The following is a 16,462-nucleotide window of genomic DNA, read 5'->3' on the forward strand; positions in this document are numbered from 1 at the left end:
TTTCATCCTCGCCGTTATAACGCTACGATTCTTGCTAGTGTGGTGGAAAACTCCTCAGCAATGAGTAGTCGCCCCACGCAAAAAGACAAAATGATGCCATCAATCTAGAGATTCATCGTTCATTATTGTTACTCCCGCGTTGCTTTCTCTATTTAGCTTTCAATTATCAGCAATGGCGGATATAGATGTGGAAAAGGTACTCTCGGAGTTGACACTAGAGGAAAAGGTCTCTCTTACCGCTGGTTAGTTCCCCCAATCCTGGCACTTTTGGGGAGCACGAAGATCGAGCGCGGCCCAATATCCGCCTTTTGTGCCTCCCTCTGTACATCAACTTGGCATTTTCCATCAGCTGTGAAGGTGTCGTGGCTTTGCATTGGGATTTTTCTATCTTCAAAGGAAATATACTGCCCAATGTCTTGGTCAGCATAAGAGCTCATTTCCGAAGCCGTCACCCCAGAATCAGATGAAAACACACAATATTGAGTTATAATTTTGCATTTTGGGACTGTGGACTCAAAGTCGCCTGACAAGGTTCTGACTACAAGCCAGGCAGAGACTTCTGGCATACAGTTCCTATTCCTCGACTTGGCGTTCCAGCTATACGTACATCCGACGGACCCAACGGTGTCCGGGGTACTCGTTTCTTCAATGGCACACCAGCAGGATGTCTTCCATGTGCGACGGCGCTTGGAGCAACCTTTGACGTTGATTTGCTCCGCTCAATTGGCAGATTCTTGGGGCAAGAGGCCAAGGCCAAGGGTGCACATGTTCTACTGGCACCCACAATCAACATTCAACGTTCCCCGCTCGGAGGTCGTGGCTATGAATCATTTTCCGAGGATCCTTTTCTATCGGGAACACTGGCCGGCGAGTACTGTAAGGGAGTACACGAAGAAAAAATTATTACGACGCCGAAACACTTTGTTTGCAATGATCAAGAGCATGAACGGTTGGCAGTAGATAGTATCGTTACCGATAGGGCACTGCGGGAAATTTACCTTATGCCTTTCATGCTGGCTATCAAAAATGCCAGACCTAAGGCTGTCATGACTGCTTATAACAAAGTCAATGGGACACATGCTGCTGAAAACCCCAAGGTTCTTGACATACTACGGAAAGACTGGGGCTGGGAAGGGCTGCTGATGAGTGACTGGTGAATGTTCCGAGCGAAACGAGAGATCAATAGCTAAATTTCAAAGGTATGGCACCTATAGCACCTCGGAAGGCATCAACGCTGGCTTGGATCTCGAAATGCCGGGACCTACGCAATGGCGTGGTGCCGCGCTCAGCCACGCCGTGACCTCCAACAAAGTACGGCAACATGTGCTGGATGAAAGGGCGCGCGCAGTGCTGAAGACAATTAAAGAAGCTGCCAAGTCTGGCGTCGTCGAGGATGCGAAAGAGGGCGGGCTGAACAGACCTGAAGACCAGAGATTCCTACGGCGTGTCGCCGCTGAGTCTATTGTGCTGCTCAAGAACGAAACTTCAATTCTTCCGTTTGACAAGAGCAAGACTGTAGCTGTCATCGGTCCGAACGCCAAAGTCGCCACCTATTCTGGAGGCGGCAGTGCGTCCCTGCTGCCATACTATACAGTGACCCCTTTTGACGGAGTCTCGAGTCAATGCGGGTCCGTACGCTTCTCACAGGGTGCCTACAGCCACAAAGAGCTTCCCTTGCTTGGAAAATCGCTGCGGACCTCAGATGGCAGACCCGGCTTTGACTTCCGAGCGTACGACAAACCGGTCAACGCTGCGGATCGAAAGCTGCTCGATACGTTGCACCTCACTGATTCATACATGTTCGTGATGGACTACAAGGTCCCGAATTACACCAGCTCGACCTATTATGTCGATGTCGAGGGTGTTTTTACACCCGAAGAAGAAGGTACCTATGAGTTCGGCTTGACCGTGCAAGGCACCGGCCAGCTTTTCATTGATGGAAAACTGATCGTAGACAATGTACACGATCAGCGCCCTGGCACCGCTTTCTTCGGTTCCGGCACCGTTGAAGAGATCGGATCGATGGCCCTCGAGGCTGGAAAATCGTACAAGGTCCGCGTCGAATTTGGTACCGCTCCCACGGCAAAGTCTTCGAGTCGAGCAACAGTCTCCTTCGGAGCCGGCGGCCTCCGCGTGGGCGGATGCAAGCGTATAGATCCGGAAAAAGCAATCGTCGACGCTGTCAAGCTGGCCTCTGAGGTTGAACAAGTGGTCGTCTTTGCTGGTCTGAATAGTGATTGGGAGGGCGAAGGTTCCGATAGACCTGATATGGACTTACCGCCTTACAGTGACGAACTCATCAGCAAAGTCCTCGACGCAAACCCAAAGGCTGCGATCGTTCTCCAAAGCGGCACGCCGGTGACCATGCCTTGGGTTGACAAAGCCTGCGCTCTGGTGCAGGCTTGGTATGGCGGCAACGAGACCGGTAATGCCATTGCTGATGTCTTGTTCGGGGATGTCAATCCTGTAATCATCCGCCTCCGCATCCTTTTATCAGCATGGTTTTCTAAGCTGATACCTTCCCAGTCCGGCAAGCTATCCCTATCCTTTCCTCACCGCCTCGAAGACAACCCCGCCTTCCTCAACTACCGCTCCGAACGCGGCCGTGTCCTATATGGCGAAGACATCTACGTCGGCTATCGCTTCTATGACAAAGTCAAACGTCCGGCCCTCTTTCCCTTCGGCCATGGCCTCTCGTATACCGATTTCGACCTCTCAGATCTGAATGTCTCCGCGACCACCTCGACCATCAGTGTCAGAGTAAATGTCTCAAATTCCGGCTCTCGAGCCGGGGCGGAGGTGGTGCAAGTGTATGTGAGGGCTCAGGCACCTAGTATCAACCGGCCGCCCAAGGAGCTGAAGGGTTTCAAGAAGGTGTTCTTGGAGGCGGAGGAAACGAGGGAGGTGCAGGTGGAAATGGAGAAGAAATACGCGATCAGCTTCTGGGACGAGGGGAGGGATGCGTGGATCGTGGAGGAGGGGGAGTATGGGGTTTTGGTTGGGACTAGTAGCCAAGGCCGATTCTTAGAGGGAAGATTAGAGGAGGGCCAAACATGGTGGTGGACTGGGCTCTGAGACAGGGGACTCTTGCACTGGCGAAAGGATCGTTTCATTCCTGTACGGCGTTGATGTATTGAAGGAAGGGAGCTCTTCCAGCCTTCTCTAGCTTCTAAGATTGCGTCGTGTCCCCACAACCATTATTGTTGCAAGACCGGATCATCCAGAGCGAACGGCGACCCTTCGTGCTTACCCAGCGAAAGTCTGCGATCTCGTTCGTGCTGTGCCGGCCCGGAGGCCATCCCAAACATGTGTTTGACTGTCATGCTGCGCTCCAGGCGAAGCCGTCGATAGATGCCAAGAAACTTGTACGAGAAGGTATGGTACTCGGTAGGCGTCTTCGACGAGCGCGCCGGTTCGTTGCGTCAGCCCTGTGGCGCCACGATACGATCGCATGATCCGCTCTTGAGGTTCGACGGCGTGTTCTCGAATCTCTTCCAGGATGCCCTCTTGTTTGAAGAGAATTGTAGCGTTTGGCGGACACTGGATGCCTACGCCGATCTTATTCCCGCAACGCATCAGCTGGTACCGTCGTAGTTGGTATAGTGCCTACGCACCTCCTTTCATTCGGGCATTCGCTCGAAAATGATTGCTTCATGACCCGCCAGCGTGACAGCTATTGCGGTTGCCAATCCAGCTAGACCACCACCGATGATCAAAATTCGAGATCAAGGTTTCGTATGGTTGCCATTCTGTTGTTGCATGATGAATCTCGGAGCAGTGCTATTGGGAACTCATGTTCATACGGATGTTCTCAACAATGATAAGTAGAGGAAAGGATGTAGTTCCAACCTCATTTAGCATATTCAAATAGAACTCGATTTCTTGGCATCCACACGGGGTCGCGCCCCCATCTGATAGAGTACTAGATACTATAGATATAGAAAAATTACAGATATGAAGATTAGTCTTCTCATTATAAAGATTCTAGAACTGCAAGAAAAAATCATGAGGCAGTACATAGAGCAACATGTCATGAAAGACTCCAAATTTCATGAGAAGCAAAGATCGCCGGAAGGAGCAGCGACAAAGGAGAAATACGTTTTGCTTTACGAACTTAGCAAAGTGATCAGTGATCAAGATCGTCTCCGCGACGAAGTCCTGACTATCCTATTAGCCGGACGAGATACCACTGGGAGTCTACTTTGTATTTTGTTCTTCGCGCTTACTAGGCGAAGTCATATCTGGCTACAATTCCGATCTGAGGTAGCCTACCTCAAAGGCGAACAGCCTACAGTCCGGAATCTGCAGCAGATGCAATACATCAAATATGTCCTGAACGAAATCAAGCGACCAGCAACTGTCTGCGCAGATCCACCCCCCTTGATCACTTAACACACTTGCTGGATGATTAGACCGACTTGACTGACAAAACCTCACAGCGCTCCGCCTTTACCCACTTTAAAACACACGCCCGCGCAGCCCTCAAAGACACTACTCTCCCTCTTGGAGGCGGCCCCGAAGGTCGAGACCCTGTCTTCGTCCCGGAAGGTACTCAAGTAGAATTCCATGCTTCTCAACTCCACCGCCGTCAAAACCTTTGGGGCAGAGATGCAGATGAATTCCTCCAGAGCGATGGGAGAGCCACGCAAGTGTTTGGGTACGGCAGGATAGTAACTCGCTCAACGCAGTTCAACTGCTGACTGGATGAACGCAGAGATTCCTGGCCTTCAGTGGCGGACCGAGGCAGTACATTGGTCGTACGTCTCACCCCTATTCAAAGGAGACATCGTGGAGAGCTGACGTTGATATATTTGACAGAGCAATTCGGCTTCACCGTAGCGCTGTGCACCACAGTACACATTGTGCAGGCGTTTGAAACATTGGAGAGTAGGAAGTCCGAGCCTTGGACCGAGAACCTTGGTGTCGTGTGCTTCCCTGCGAACGGTGTCAAGGTCTCGATGAAGTCAGACCGTCAAATTGAGATGATGTAAAAGGCACGTATCTATAATCGAATTCCTTCTGCGCTTTACACTACAACGTGCGACTTCCAACATGAAGAAGACCTTGTTGTACCTGCTTGACGCATCTTGGTGCGAAATATACATCATCTTTCCCGAAAGACATTTGTAGTGTCTCCTTTTTGCACCAAACATCAACGCCTTTTTCGTTTTTCGGAGTCACGGGCTTTGGAAATCTCCTGAAGTATGAAAGTTCTCGGCGTTAAGATGCCAGCATTGTAATAGTCCTTCACTCTAGATGAGAATTGACTCACTTGTGCTAAGCGAAAGTTGAGAAACGCGTCTCTTTTTTGGTGAATACAACAGGCGATATGAAACCAAACCGAAGGACAATTCCTAACGCTATGAGTCTTCTTCAGGACTTCAGATTGATCTGGTATTCTCAACGTTTCTAGAGAGCGCTCTAATTCTCAAAAGCAATCGTCTTGTGCTATGATATCAGAGTATCGATAATGAATTATGACATCGTCATTGAGTCGAGGACGACCACGCAAGAAGACTTTGTTGATAGTATCTGAAGGTGTGTTAGCAACGGGAGGCTTTCTTGTTTTTGAACTGGTCACTTCTAGATAAACTGAATGGTGGTGAGGTTATTAGTATGAAGGCAGGCTGAGGATGTAAGATACAATAGAGCTCGAATTATCCGGGGCGTAAAGTTTCCTGCACTAAGCGCAACGCGGCTAAGTGGCCAAGTGTCAGAAACCCGTTAGCCCTAACCCTACTTTCGGAAGGCGACCCTTTAGCTCCGGGCCCTAGAACTTTACCTGGAAGCGCATAAATTGAATTTTAGGGACTTCTATTGGGCCTGATGGGGCCCAAATGAGGCTCACGTCAGACTTAATTCCGAAGCAGATCTAAGCGCGTTGTAACCCTTCGGACGGGGCGTTATCCGAGATATTGGCGCAGAAGCCTTGGCATCCAGGACTTTTCTGTCAGCTTGTCACGCCAAGGTAACTTCATCAGCTCTATGGACACCCCGATTCCGCCCTGCGGTCCGTGATACACTGACACCTGGTCAGCTTTCATTCATTTTGTCAAGATGGCACGCCTTGGGAGGTTCGGCTTCCTTGGTGTGGCTATCTTTTTCCATTCGGTGTATATTGTCTCCATCTTTGACATCTATTTTGTCAGTCCAATCGTTCATGGCATGAGCTCCTTTGGTGTCCAAAGGAGTCATGGCGCAGAAGCACCAGCCAAGCGGCTTGTTCTTTTCGTTGGAGATGGACTCCGTGCCGACAAGGCCTTTCAATCCTTCCCCGACCCTTCGCCATCAAGCCCCAATGCGCCTGGCGCACTCGAGCCTCGACCTCTGGCGCCCTTCCTTCGGTCACGCGTTTTAACAAGCGGGACCTTTGGAGTATCACATACGAGAATGCCCACAGAGTCTAGGCCTGGACATGTCGCCTTGATAGCCGGCTTGTACGAGGATGTGTCCTCGGTTACTACGGGCTGGAAGCTTAACCCGGTCAACTTTGACAGCGTTTTCAATCGAAGTAGGCACACTTGGAGCTGGGGCAGTCCTGATATCTTGCCAATGTTTAAGGAGGGAGCTGTCAAAGGCAGAATTGATGCCGAGACCTACGGAGAAGAATTCGAGGACTTCACGAAAGGTCTATGTCCAAGAGCTGGACCACCGCGATCAATGGCTGACGATCAGCAGATGCAACGCAATTGGATACCTGGGTCTTCGATAAGGTCAAGGTCTTGTTCAGCGCTGCTGCTAAGAATACGACGCTCGACCACGCCCTCCGACAGGACAAGAATGTCTTCTTCCTCCACCTTCTCGGTCTCGATACCACTGGACATTCATATAGACCCTACTCAAAGGAGTACCTCCACAATATCAAGGTCGTGGACCAGGGTGTGAGGGAGATGACGAAGCTCATTGAAGACTTTTATGGCGATGGCAAAACGGCATTCGTTTTCACTGCTGACCACGGTATGAGCGACTGGGGCAGTCATGGAGATGGCCATCCTGACAACACACGGACACCTTTGATCGTGTGGGGCTCTGGTGTTGCAAAACCTGTCATTAGCGCCTCGAGTAAGGCCATTGGACACGAAGACGGTTTCTCCGCAGACTGGGGCCTTGATCGTGTGCAAAGAAACGATGTCGATCAAGCAGATGTCGCGGCACTAATGGCTTATCTTGCCGGCGTCGACTTTCCAGTCAACTCTGTCGGTGAGCTTCCACTCGCTTATGTTGCCGGAGAGCCGAAGGAAAAGGCGGAGGCAGCGCTTGCCAATGCTCGAGGCGTGCTGGAGATGTACAAGGTCAAAGAAGAGCAGAAGAAAGCCAATGAATTGCGTTACAAAGCATATGGCCCACTTGCGGACGAACAGCACTCGGTTGATCATCGCGTAATGGAAATAAGAACAGAAATTGACCAGGGACACTTTCAGCAAGCAATCACAATGAGCCAAGAGCTCCTCCATACTGGGCTGGACGGTCTCCGATACCTTCAGAGATATGACTGGCTGTTTTTGCGGGTGCTTGTGACCCTTGGCTATTTGGGATGGATTGCTTTCGCCATTACTACCATCATCGATATGCACGTATTGCATGGCAAGACCCACACTTCCAGGACTATTGCAACTTCTTCAACTTTCGGTGCCATCTCGGCTGCTTTGTTCTCGTATCTGTTCATGCGCAACGCGCCGCTTACTTACTACGCGTACGCCGCATTTCCACCTCTCTTTTGGGAAGAAGTGGTGGCGCGAAGAGAGGCTTTACTACTGGGAAGTCATGTCCTCTTCAATAATATACAATCTAAAAGAGAGAAAGCCGTATTAGGCATAGAGACTTTGGTGTTTGTAGTTTTCCTAGAAGTCCTTGTGAGTATCCCTCTGATGCAGTAATGTCTGGAATGACTTACCATTCTAGGTATTATCATATTTCCACCGTACCGTTTACACTGTCTGCTTCATAGGCCTTTCGTTCTGGCCTGTTTTCTACGGCCGCGATTTCGTCATGTGTAATAAAATTCTGGTTGGAACATGGGCTGTCGCCTGTCAATCTATGAGTGTTTTCACTCTTTTGCCTGCCATCAAAACCGAAAATGTTAACATGATGTACGTTCTCCTTTGAGCGACTTCTCATGCGCGTATCTCAGGAATCGCCTTAACATATCCATTGCCTTCCCAACTTTCAAGGCTGTAATCTATGTGCTGATCATTCTTCTGATAGACTGACTGGCGGTTTCCTGATGGTGCTCGTCGGTGTACTATACATTCTTTTCGAAAAGAGCATTCTTTCTTCAACAACCGGCGGCAAACAGGCTTCGCTTGACGGTCTTTCAGGAACTCTACTCGGAGTCCAAGTTGGCTTGATCATGCTGGCCATGATCGTTACTCGATCTAGCGTGGCATCCCTGCAGGCCAAAACAGGCCTGCCATTGGGTAATCAAGTGGTTGGTTGGACAATCTTGAGTATGCAAAACATTTGCGATTCGAAGGCTGAAAAACATACTGACAACATCCTAGTTGCGTCTCTGTCCATACCCTTCCTCCACAGTCTTCAACCAAATAATCACTATCTCCACCGCCTTGTCATCATCTTCCTAACCTTCTCACCAATCTTCATCATCCTCACCATCTCCTACGAAGGACTTTTCTACTTCGCCTTCTGCGCCACCCTCGTCACCTGGGTGCGTCTCGAACACCACATCTACAATTACACCACCACCGCCTCTTCATCCCTTCCGCCATCCCCAAACTTAGAACCAAAGCCCCTCTACGACGCTCTCACAGCAATATCAACACAACTGCAATCACCCACGGGTAAACCGACCGACTCAACCGCACCCCAATACCGCTCCCTCACCCTCTCCGACGCCCGCGTCTCCCTCTTCTTCCTCTACCTCCTCCAATCCGCCTTCTTCTCCACCGGCAACATCGCCTCCCTCGCCTCCTTCTCCCTCGACTCCGTCTACCGTCTCATACCCATCTTCGACCCTTTCTCCCAAGGTCTCCTCCTCGTTCTCAAACTCATCATCCCTTTCGCCGTCATCAGCGCCAACCTAGGCATCCTCAACCGAAGACTCGGTGTTGCGCCGAGCAGTCTTTTCATGCTGGTTATGGCGATGAGTGACGTGCTCACCATGAACTTCTTCTGGCTGGTCAGGGATGAGGGGAGCTGGTTGGATATTGGGACAAGTATTAGTCACTTTGTTATTGCGAGTGTGCTTTGTGTGTTTGTGGCGGGGTTGGAGATTGTGAGTGAGATCTTTGTGAGTGGGGTTGAGGTTGGGGGTGATATGGGGGAGGGGAAGGAAGAGAGGAGGATGGACGGGAAGGAGGAAGTCAAGGTTAATGGTCATGGTCATGGTGCGAAGGAGAGCAATGGGATGATAGAGAAGAAGGATACTTGACAAGTAGGCTGCTAATACTAATTCAATTCATGGCAATCTCATGCAATCACTTGTACCATAAACTTGCACTACAAAACTCATTGACCTCTCTTAACGCTGTTGCTCGTATCCCTGTCGCCTGAACGCCTCGATTGATGCCCAGCCCCTGGCTACTCCTGTACCTCCACCGGCCTCTTTTTCGTCAGCGTCTCGACGACTCTGCCGTAAAACATGGCAGCGTTGGTCCTCGAGAAGGTGATTTCGTCCGTGAGGTATTCCGGTAGCAAAGCGATCATATCGCGATCGCGGTTGCTGTCCAAGCGTGGTGTGTACTGGAATTCGGTGTTTTCGTAGCCGCCGTCGGTTTCTTTGGCTATTGCGAGCTTGAAGTGGAGTGCTGCGAGCACATGTCAGAACTGGGGTATCATTCCGCCTTCCGTGTGAGGCAAGACTTACTGCCGTTTCGGCCTGTCTGAATGCAATCATAGATATCAGACTCATCTTTCCTCTCCACACCCCGCAGTATCAAGCCAGTCAAGTCGCTATATAAATCTTCCTTCAATTGAGCCACTTGCGCAGCATAAGCTGCCTCGGCGCTGCCAACCATGATGGTTCGCTGGGCGGGAGTCTTGCCTCGCATCGCGCTACCAGGCGTTTTGGCGCCGAGGCTCTCAACAGCTGTGGAGGCACTGCGCGAGTTGGCCAACTTGGCTTGCAGGGCTTTGTTTTCGTTCTGGGCTTCGGAGAGAGAGGTCGATAGCTGGTCGGCGAGAGCTTGCGTTCTGGCCAGATCGGCGTCACGGGTGATGATCTCGTTCTCGAGAGACGCTGAGTCCTTGGACAGTGCCTTCTGGGTAGCGAGTTCTTTCTTCAGTGAGATGATGAGATCGTTCGCGGCTAACAAGTGTCAGCATGACGGTCACGGAAATCAAGAACCGACTTTTCTTACCTTTCGCGTTGGCTTGGGAGTGCATTTTGTACTTCTCGAAATTGGCATTTGCTTCCTTGATGCCTTCTTCTCTAAGATTTCTGTACTTCGTATCAAGCTTTTCCAACTTCTTGGTCATCTCTCCTAGCTTTCGTCTCGTTGCTGGATCAATGCCTCCTCGTTCGTTATCCGATATACTGCCAGCACGTATTCTTGCCACTGTGGGCTGGCGCTGGTGGGTATCTTCTCGGGCGTTGTTGGTTCGTCGAAAGATTGATTGTGGGACTGCATCCTCATCCTCTTCGTCTGATGCTGGGGCTTCTGGTTGGTCTATCTCCATTGCGACTTGTGTCTCTGGAATGATCTTTTCCTGTTGGCGAGGCTCAACGGTCTTCTGGCGCATGTTGGCTTTTGGCTTTTGTGCAGCAGGCCTTCCCGGACGTTTCGTTTGTCGAGTGGCAGTTGGTGTATATTCGAACTCTCCGTCCTTCTCCATCGCTTTCGGTTGCTGAGCAGACCCTTCCTCCACCACGTTCATTTGCTCCACCGGCTTTTTCTTTGACTGCTTCCCTGCCTTTTTCGCCGGAGCATTTTGCTTTGCCGGTTGCTTAGTTTGGACCAATTCATCCATGGCCATATCTTCGTTTCCCTCGCCCGCAAACTCGTCCACCTCTTCTGTATCTTCTGCGTGTCGAACATTGGTCTGCTCTTTCAGAGGTGCCCTCTTGGCGCCCGCTTTCTTTTTTGGTGCCGCTTTTTTGGGTGGGATTGAGTCGCCACTGGCGCGCCTTCCGATCGCCTTCGTCTTTGCAAACTTCTTCGCTGTTGCCTTTGCTGGACGGCCTTTTTTCTTAGCTGAGCCGGCATTTTCTTGATTCGAATCTGGGGTTGGGAACGCGTCCATGTTCAATGTGTCATCCTCCATGTCCGTATCCACAAGCCCAGAAAGCGACGCAACGGGCTTTGGTTTTGGCATGATGAGTTGTGGATATGCGAACAGTTGCGTTTGCTTCTCGAAGCGTTGAGAAGTGAGGTTCAAATGTAAACATTGATATTTAGGCAAGGCGCGCTAGATAAGATTTAAGGTTCGCGACAATCTTAGCGCGCGTTGTTGCCAAGCCCGGTCATTGTTCTCAGAACCTCTCTTTTTTACATCGTGTATCCAGCGAAGGCCTTCCTTCCTGCGAGCCATACTGTCATCGACGTTATGCCGGAGCGGACTCTGGGCGTGGTACAAGACTTGGTCCTCATATCAGCCGCTGTACGTCTCTAAGTGCCACGGCATCAAGGGGATTCATCATCTCGGAAGACTAGAGGATCTTTACTAACGCACCAGTGGGCACTTTTAGAGCTTCTCGATATACTACCTTGTGAATCACTTCCTCTCACGGCTTGATACTGAAGGCAAGGAGCAAACAAGTCGCAAGTTAGCAGCCGCAGCCATCTTGCGCCGGCTCGACCCCCAAGAGAAAGATGGAGAAAGCAACGAGAAGGGCAGAAGGTCAAGAAAGGAGGATCTGGTACTCACGCAATACGAACAGATGATTGCCATGGATGTCGTCGCGCCAGAGGATATACCGGTCACCTTTGAAGGTAGAGCTGGGTCGTACTAGGTCACCGGCTAGACTAATACTTTTTGGCAGACATTGGAGGACTCGGTGATATCATCGAAGAGCTCAAAGAGTCTGTCATCTACCCTCTCACCATGCCCCAGCTTTACGCACATACCTCATCGTTACTGTCCGCACCTTCTGGCGTGCTCCTCTACGGACCTCCAGGCTGCGGCAAGACCATGATGGCGAAAGCGTTGGCTCATGAGAGTGGTGCAACCTTTATCAACTTACACATATCAACCTTGACTGAAAAATGGTACGGCGACTCCAATAAACTGGTCAGCGCAGTTTTCTCTTTGGCACGGAAACTGGAGCCTAGCATAGTCTTCATTGACGAAATAGATGCAGTGCTTGGCAATAGGAGATCTGGAGAACATGAGGCCAGCGGAATGGTGAAGGCAGAGTTTATGACCCATTGGGATGGTCTGACATCAGCGAATACCTCTGGTGAGCCTCAAAGGATACTTATCCTTGGTGCTACCAACCGTATGCAAGACATTGACGACGCCATCCTGAGGCGAATGCCTAAGAAGTTTGCGGTCTCCCTGCCTTCAGCCCCGCAACGACTACGAATATTAGGCCTCATATTAAAGGACACGAGGATCGACAAAGACCACTTTGATCTTGAATACTTGGTACGAGTCATGGCAGGAATGTCAGGTAGTGACATCAAAGAAGCCTGTCGCGACGCTGCTATGGTTCCTGTGAAAGAATTCATCAGGCAGAAACGTGCCTCTGGGGCGCCAATGGATGCCGTCGACCCTCGCGAAGTCCGAGGTTTGAGAACGGCGGATTTCTTTGGTTCTGCAGGTGGCATTCAGGTCTTACAAAGGCCGTCGAAACAGAAAGTGCTTACTGACTCGGAGACATCCGAGGCGAATACTGATGAAGAGACAGATTAGATAGAGATACCCAGGGCATGATCACGGTGCATCCAGGCATTGGCGTTTTCGATGCTGAGAAAGGTATTTACTGAACGTATACTTCATCATTGTAAAGATAGACCGCCATGTTGATAGATATATCGCACTTAAGTATATTTGATTGCTTCAAGCAGTGGACTAGAACACAGATGAGTCTATGAGATCCTCCTGCGGAAATGCCGGAGTATTGATAACCTGCGCGTTGGTCCGCTAGACAATGCCTCCATTGCGGTCCGCGTCCGTTCTAGGACACTATGCAATCCCGCGGCAAGCCGAGCTTCTCATGGGGTGTCATCATGCTTACGCTCGCTAACGTATTATCTGCCCACGACCTTTTTGACTCCATATAAGAAGGAAGGAGAGTCACACTCTTCTGCGTTCCATCGCTCCACAATTGCTGGCCTAACAACCGAGTGACGTATCCTATCCTTCCCGCCCGCTTCTCCCCCAGTCCATCCAAGTATGGAACCGCTCAACCTCCAGCATCTCCTCACTCGCTTCTCAGACCACTGGTCCCAACGCACAATCGGTACCCTTAATGATTACGAGATCAAGCTCGCCAAGCTGCTAGGCGAATTCGTTTGGCACTCTCATCCGGACACCGACGAACTGTTTCTCATCGTATACGGCACGCTGAATATTCAATTGCGGGACCGAGATGTCATCTTGAAGCCCGGCGAGGTATTTGTGGTCCCGAAAGGTGTAGAGCATGTAAGTAACTTCCCCAGCCCTTAGTTTCCTACCCCATACCCTGATCTGAGTCGCAAGAAAACATGCTGGAGTACATTCGCAACTGTGTGATGGCTCGATTCCTGATTTGAAAAGAAAATGACTGACTGGAGAACTTGCAGTGCCCAAAAGCGGACCAAGAGGTTGGGGTGCTGCTCTTGGAACCGAAGGGGGTGGTGAACACTGGCGATTCGGAGAGGGAGGACCTTAGGATTGCGCCGAAGGCTATGGAGGGTCTCTCTGAGCGATTGTGACTCCTGAATAGCGCTGTCTACTATAGGTGGAGCATTTATGTTCTGCGGAGTTCCACTTCTTGTCACATTAAGTTCAGTTCCTTATGACACAGGTACAACATTTCTACGTATGTGGGTTCCAATTTTATGCATTACGGTGGTGGTGATCGCCGGGTAGCGAAGGTGAACCCACACGGCCAAAAACTGTTAAAAGTAGGATACCAGATATGTTAGAAAGAATGATTGTGACTGAAAGACTGACTATTGATTCATGGGATGTACGGATATTTATGTAGATAAAACAGGTGGCTGGTAATTACTAGCCCTGGTAATAGAGTACGCGACATGTATGCGATAGCCGAAGGGGCTGTTATTGTAACAAAAACTGGCCTCGCACGCCTCGGCAGTTGATAATTATGAATCAATTCCAATACATCGCGCAATTGTAACATGGATAAGTCTTTGGCGACTCTACTCCGTGCTCTCCAAAGTGGATCTGATGAGCAGGATGTCTCTAGGTAACATATCACCGATACTTTTCCAATCTACCATATCTGACCATTCCTAGGCTCCTTGGCTCCGCCACAACGCTGCTTACCCTCTTGTCCAACCCACTAAACGTCACCCTCATCACCTCTCAACTTCTCTCAGCGCCCGCGATATGGCAGCGCCCAGATGGTCTCCGAACTACCATACGCATCCTCGGCATCTTTAACTCCGCCGCGATACACCTTGTTCAGTCGGAGGACTCGCCAGAGACCAATCGCCAGTTCCCTACTCAACGAGGACTGGGGCGGGAGGACTGGGTGATTGCTGTCGTAAAAGGGGCTGACGCTAGGTCGCCGCGATGGAGACATTTGTGTGTCCTGGCTGGGCTGCTGATTGGCTTTGAAGGCCGAGGGAAACAGAGCATATCGCAATCGCTGCGGAGCAATTTGGAAAGTGCTACGGTCAAAGCGGTCAATCTGGCTCTACAAGAAGAGGCGTCTAGCGGCGAGTTCGTGGGGGATAGCGTTGGCATGATGCTCAGTCATGTCTTTGATCTGCTGAGTGACAGCGAGAAGATGAACATTAACAACGACCTGCTGCTTCCGACCTTGACCGATGCGGCCTTCTACTCCAAAGAGGGACTCCAAGGCGGCGACTTCCTCAGCACGATCGATTCGGATGTAGTACAGAGAGAAGGGATGAAGTTTGATTGGTCGCCAAAGTCCTCCACCTACATGCAATGTCAACGCATGACCACTGGTCCATTGATCGCTTCGCTAGGCTCCTTATCACGGCTTACCGCATTCTGTGTAGAGAATGTCCCAAATGCCTACCTGCTTTCAGACATGACCAATGAGTTGTCGGGTTTCACACGCTCATTGTGTGAACAATGGCGGCAGAATAAGCTCTCAGAAATAGACATTACGGAAGAGTCGATGTATTTGAGGGGGGATTCACTCAGGGCCACAACACCTTTGCTATGGCGCGTCTTAAAGTGGACCATGTTTGCAGTTGTCATTATCTTGAGGTCTCTTCTTGGTCGTGTACTCAGTGATAATCATATGCGCGCTGACGGTGGTAAGTCTCCAACGTCCATGAGACTGTTATCCAATGTTGACGAAATATAGGTCCGTTCATGGCGATTCAAACGCTCCACATACTACGGGAGCTATATTTCGTCTCTTCGCGACTTGGAGCAAACGCCTTTTCGCAATACACGTTTGTGTTTCTTACTGCTATCGACATCCTGTCTCAATTCCCAGTGCAAGCCGAAGCCTTTCTTCGGGCAATTCGACCACCGTCAGCAGGCAGCATACCACAGCACCCTCTGGATCGCTGTCTCGACCTTTACTTCTTGAACACGGCTGAACACTTTACTACGGTGCTTAGTCCTGAGCTCAATGAAGAGCTTCTGGTAGGTGCAGCTACTCCCTACTTAGGCTTAGGTAGCGACCAGCGGCTATTCGAAATATTTGAGTCAGCTCACAGCGTCATGCTTGCCGTTCTATCGGCTTCCCAGAATTCAGACCTTCTTGCTAAGCACATACATCCATACGTTGATGTCCTCTTTAGAGTGTTCCCACACAATTTGTCCGCACGACAATTCCGGATTGCGGTCAAGACCTTGATACGAATATCATCGCCACCATCACTCATATCCGAAAGGCAACCGCTCCTACCATCCACGATCCTTGAGTTGGTTCGATTTCGGCTGGAAATAGCTTCACCAGCTCTGATGCAGCAGAATGCAGGCCCTCCTGCTCCTAGTTTCCCTGAAGAAAAATTGCCATTTATTGGGCAGCCTTCATTTTCAGAGCAATCAGTGCTCGCACTCACTCTCATTGATGCGTTGCCTTTCTTGCCCATCGATCAGCTGGAGGACTGGCTGCCAATCGTTGCGGAATCTGTTAACATGATCAAAGATGCAGACCAATTGCGAACGTGCAGACAGAGATTCTGGAATGTCCTCAGCAACGGAGAGATGGATGTAGGTCGTGCTGCGTTGTGCGTTGCATGGTGGGGTACAAGAGGTGGTAGAGATATGGTCCTGTTTGGTAGGGATAATCAAGCTGAAGGACCCTTAATGAGCGGTGCACTTGAGGAAGCTAGCAAGCTTTGAAGAACCGAAGCAAAGCCTAAACATTTGCCGCGGAGTCATGCTATCCAAAAAAAAATTCACT

The 16,462-nt window shown here is 50.4% G+C and overlaps 6 protein-coding genes across 6 annotated transcripts; 5 read left to right on the forward strand and 1 right to left on the reverse strand.

The window, feature by feature from the left end:
* Window positions 1-172: 172 nt before the first annotated feature.
* HO133_010226 (uncharacterized protein) lies at window positions 173-3,075 on the forward strand (the record flags this gene model as incomplete). Its single annotated transcript, XM_037301081.1, has 4 exons — window positions 173-242; window positions 550-1,153; window positions 1,200-2,466; window positions 2,527-3,075. 4 exons carry the CDS (start codon window positions 173-175, stop codon window positions 3,073-3,075), a joined length of 2,490 nt encoding a protein of 829 aa, XP_037153898.1.
* Window positions 3,076-4,005: 930 nt separating this feature from the next.
* HO133_010227 (uncharacterized protein) lies at window positions 4,006-4,991 on the forward strand (the record flags this gene model as incomplete). The annotated part of the gene is made up of 4 exons (XM_037301082.1): window positions 4,006-4,359; window positions 4,440-4,670; window positions 4,715-4,757; window positions 4,819-4,991. The coding sequence occupies 4 exons, from the start codon at window positions 4,006-4,008 to the stop codon at window positions 4,989-4,991; spliced, it is 801 nt and encodes a 266-aa protein (XP_037153899.1).
* A 1,066-nt stretch (window positions 4,992-6,057) lies between these two features.
* On the forward strand, window positions 6,058-9,388 carry HO133_010228 (uncharacterized protein; the record flags this gene model as incomplete). The annotated part of the gene is made up of 5 exons (XM_037301083.1): window positions 6,058-6,628; window positions 6,679-7,853; window positions 7,903-8,090; window positions 8,206-8,447; window positions 8,502-9,388. The coding sequence occupies 5 exons, from the start codon at window positions 6,058-6,060 to the stop codon at window positions 9,386-9,388; spliced, it is 3,063 nt and encodes a 1,020-aa protein (XP_037153900.1).
* Window positions 9,389-9,537: 149 nt separating this feature from the next.
* HO133_010229 (uncharacterized protein) lies at window positions 9,538-11,271 on the reverse strand (the record flags this gene model as incomplete). Its single annotated transcript, XM_037301084.1, has 3 exons — window positions 9,538-9,764; window positions 9,824-10,264; window positions 10,317-11,271. The coding sequence occupies 3 exons, from the start codon at window positions 11,269-11,271 to the stop codon at window positions 9,538-9,540; spliced, it is 1,623 nt and encodes a 540-aa protein (XP_037153901.1).
* Window positions 11,272-11,502: 231 nt separating this feature from the next.
* On the forward strand, window positions 11,503-12,810 carry HO133_010230 (uncharacterized protein; the record flags this gene model as incomplete). Its single annotated transcript, XM_037301085.1, has 3 exons — window positions 11,503-11,556; window positions 11,645-11,888; window positions 11,939-12,810. The coding sequence occupies 3 exons, from the start codon at window positions 11,503-11,505 to the stop codon at window positions 12,808-12,810; spliced, it is 1,170 nt and encodes a 389-aa protein (XP_037153902.1).
* A 483-nt stretch (window positions 12,811-13,293) lies between these two features.
* HO133_010231 (uncharacterized protein) lies at window positions 13,294-16,401 on the forward strand (the record flags this gene model as incomplete). The annotated part of the gene is made up of 4 exons (XM_037301086.1): window positions 13,294-13,542; window positions 13,683-13,810; window positions 14,362-15,359; window positions 15,410-16,401. 4 exons carry the CDS (start codon window positions 13,294-13,296, stop codon window positions 16,399-16,401), a joined length of 2,367 nt encoding a protein of 788 aa, XP_037153903.1.
* Between the last annotated feature and the right edge of the window lie 61 nt (window positions 16,402-16,462).

The sequence above is a fragment of the Letharia lupina genome, assembly GCF_014066315.1.
Source record: "Letharia lupina isolate WasteWater1 chromosome Unknown contig_8, whole genome shotgun sequence".
NCBI lineage: Eukaryota > Fungi > Ascomycota > Lecanoromycetes > Lecanorales > Parmeliaceae > Letharia > Letharia lupina.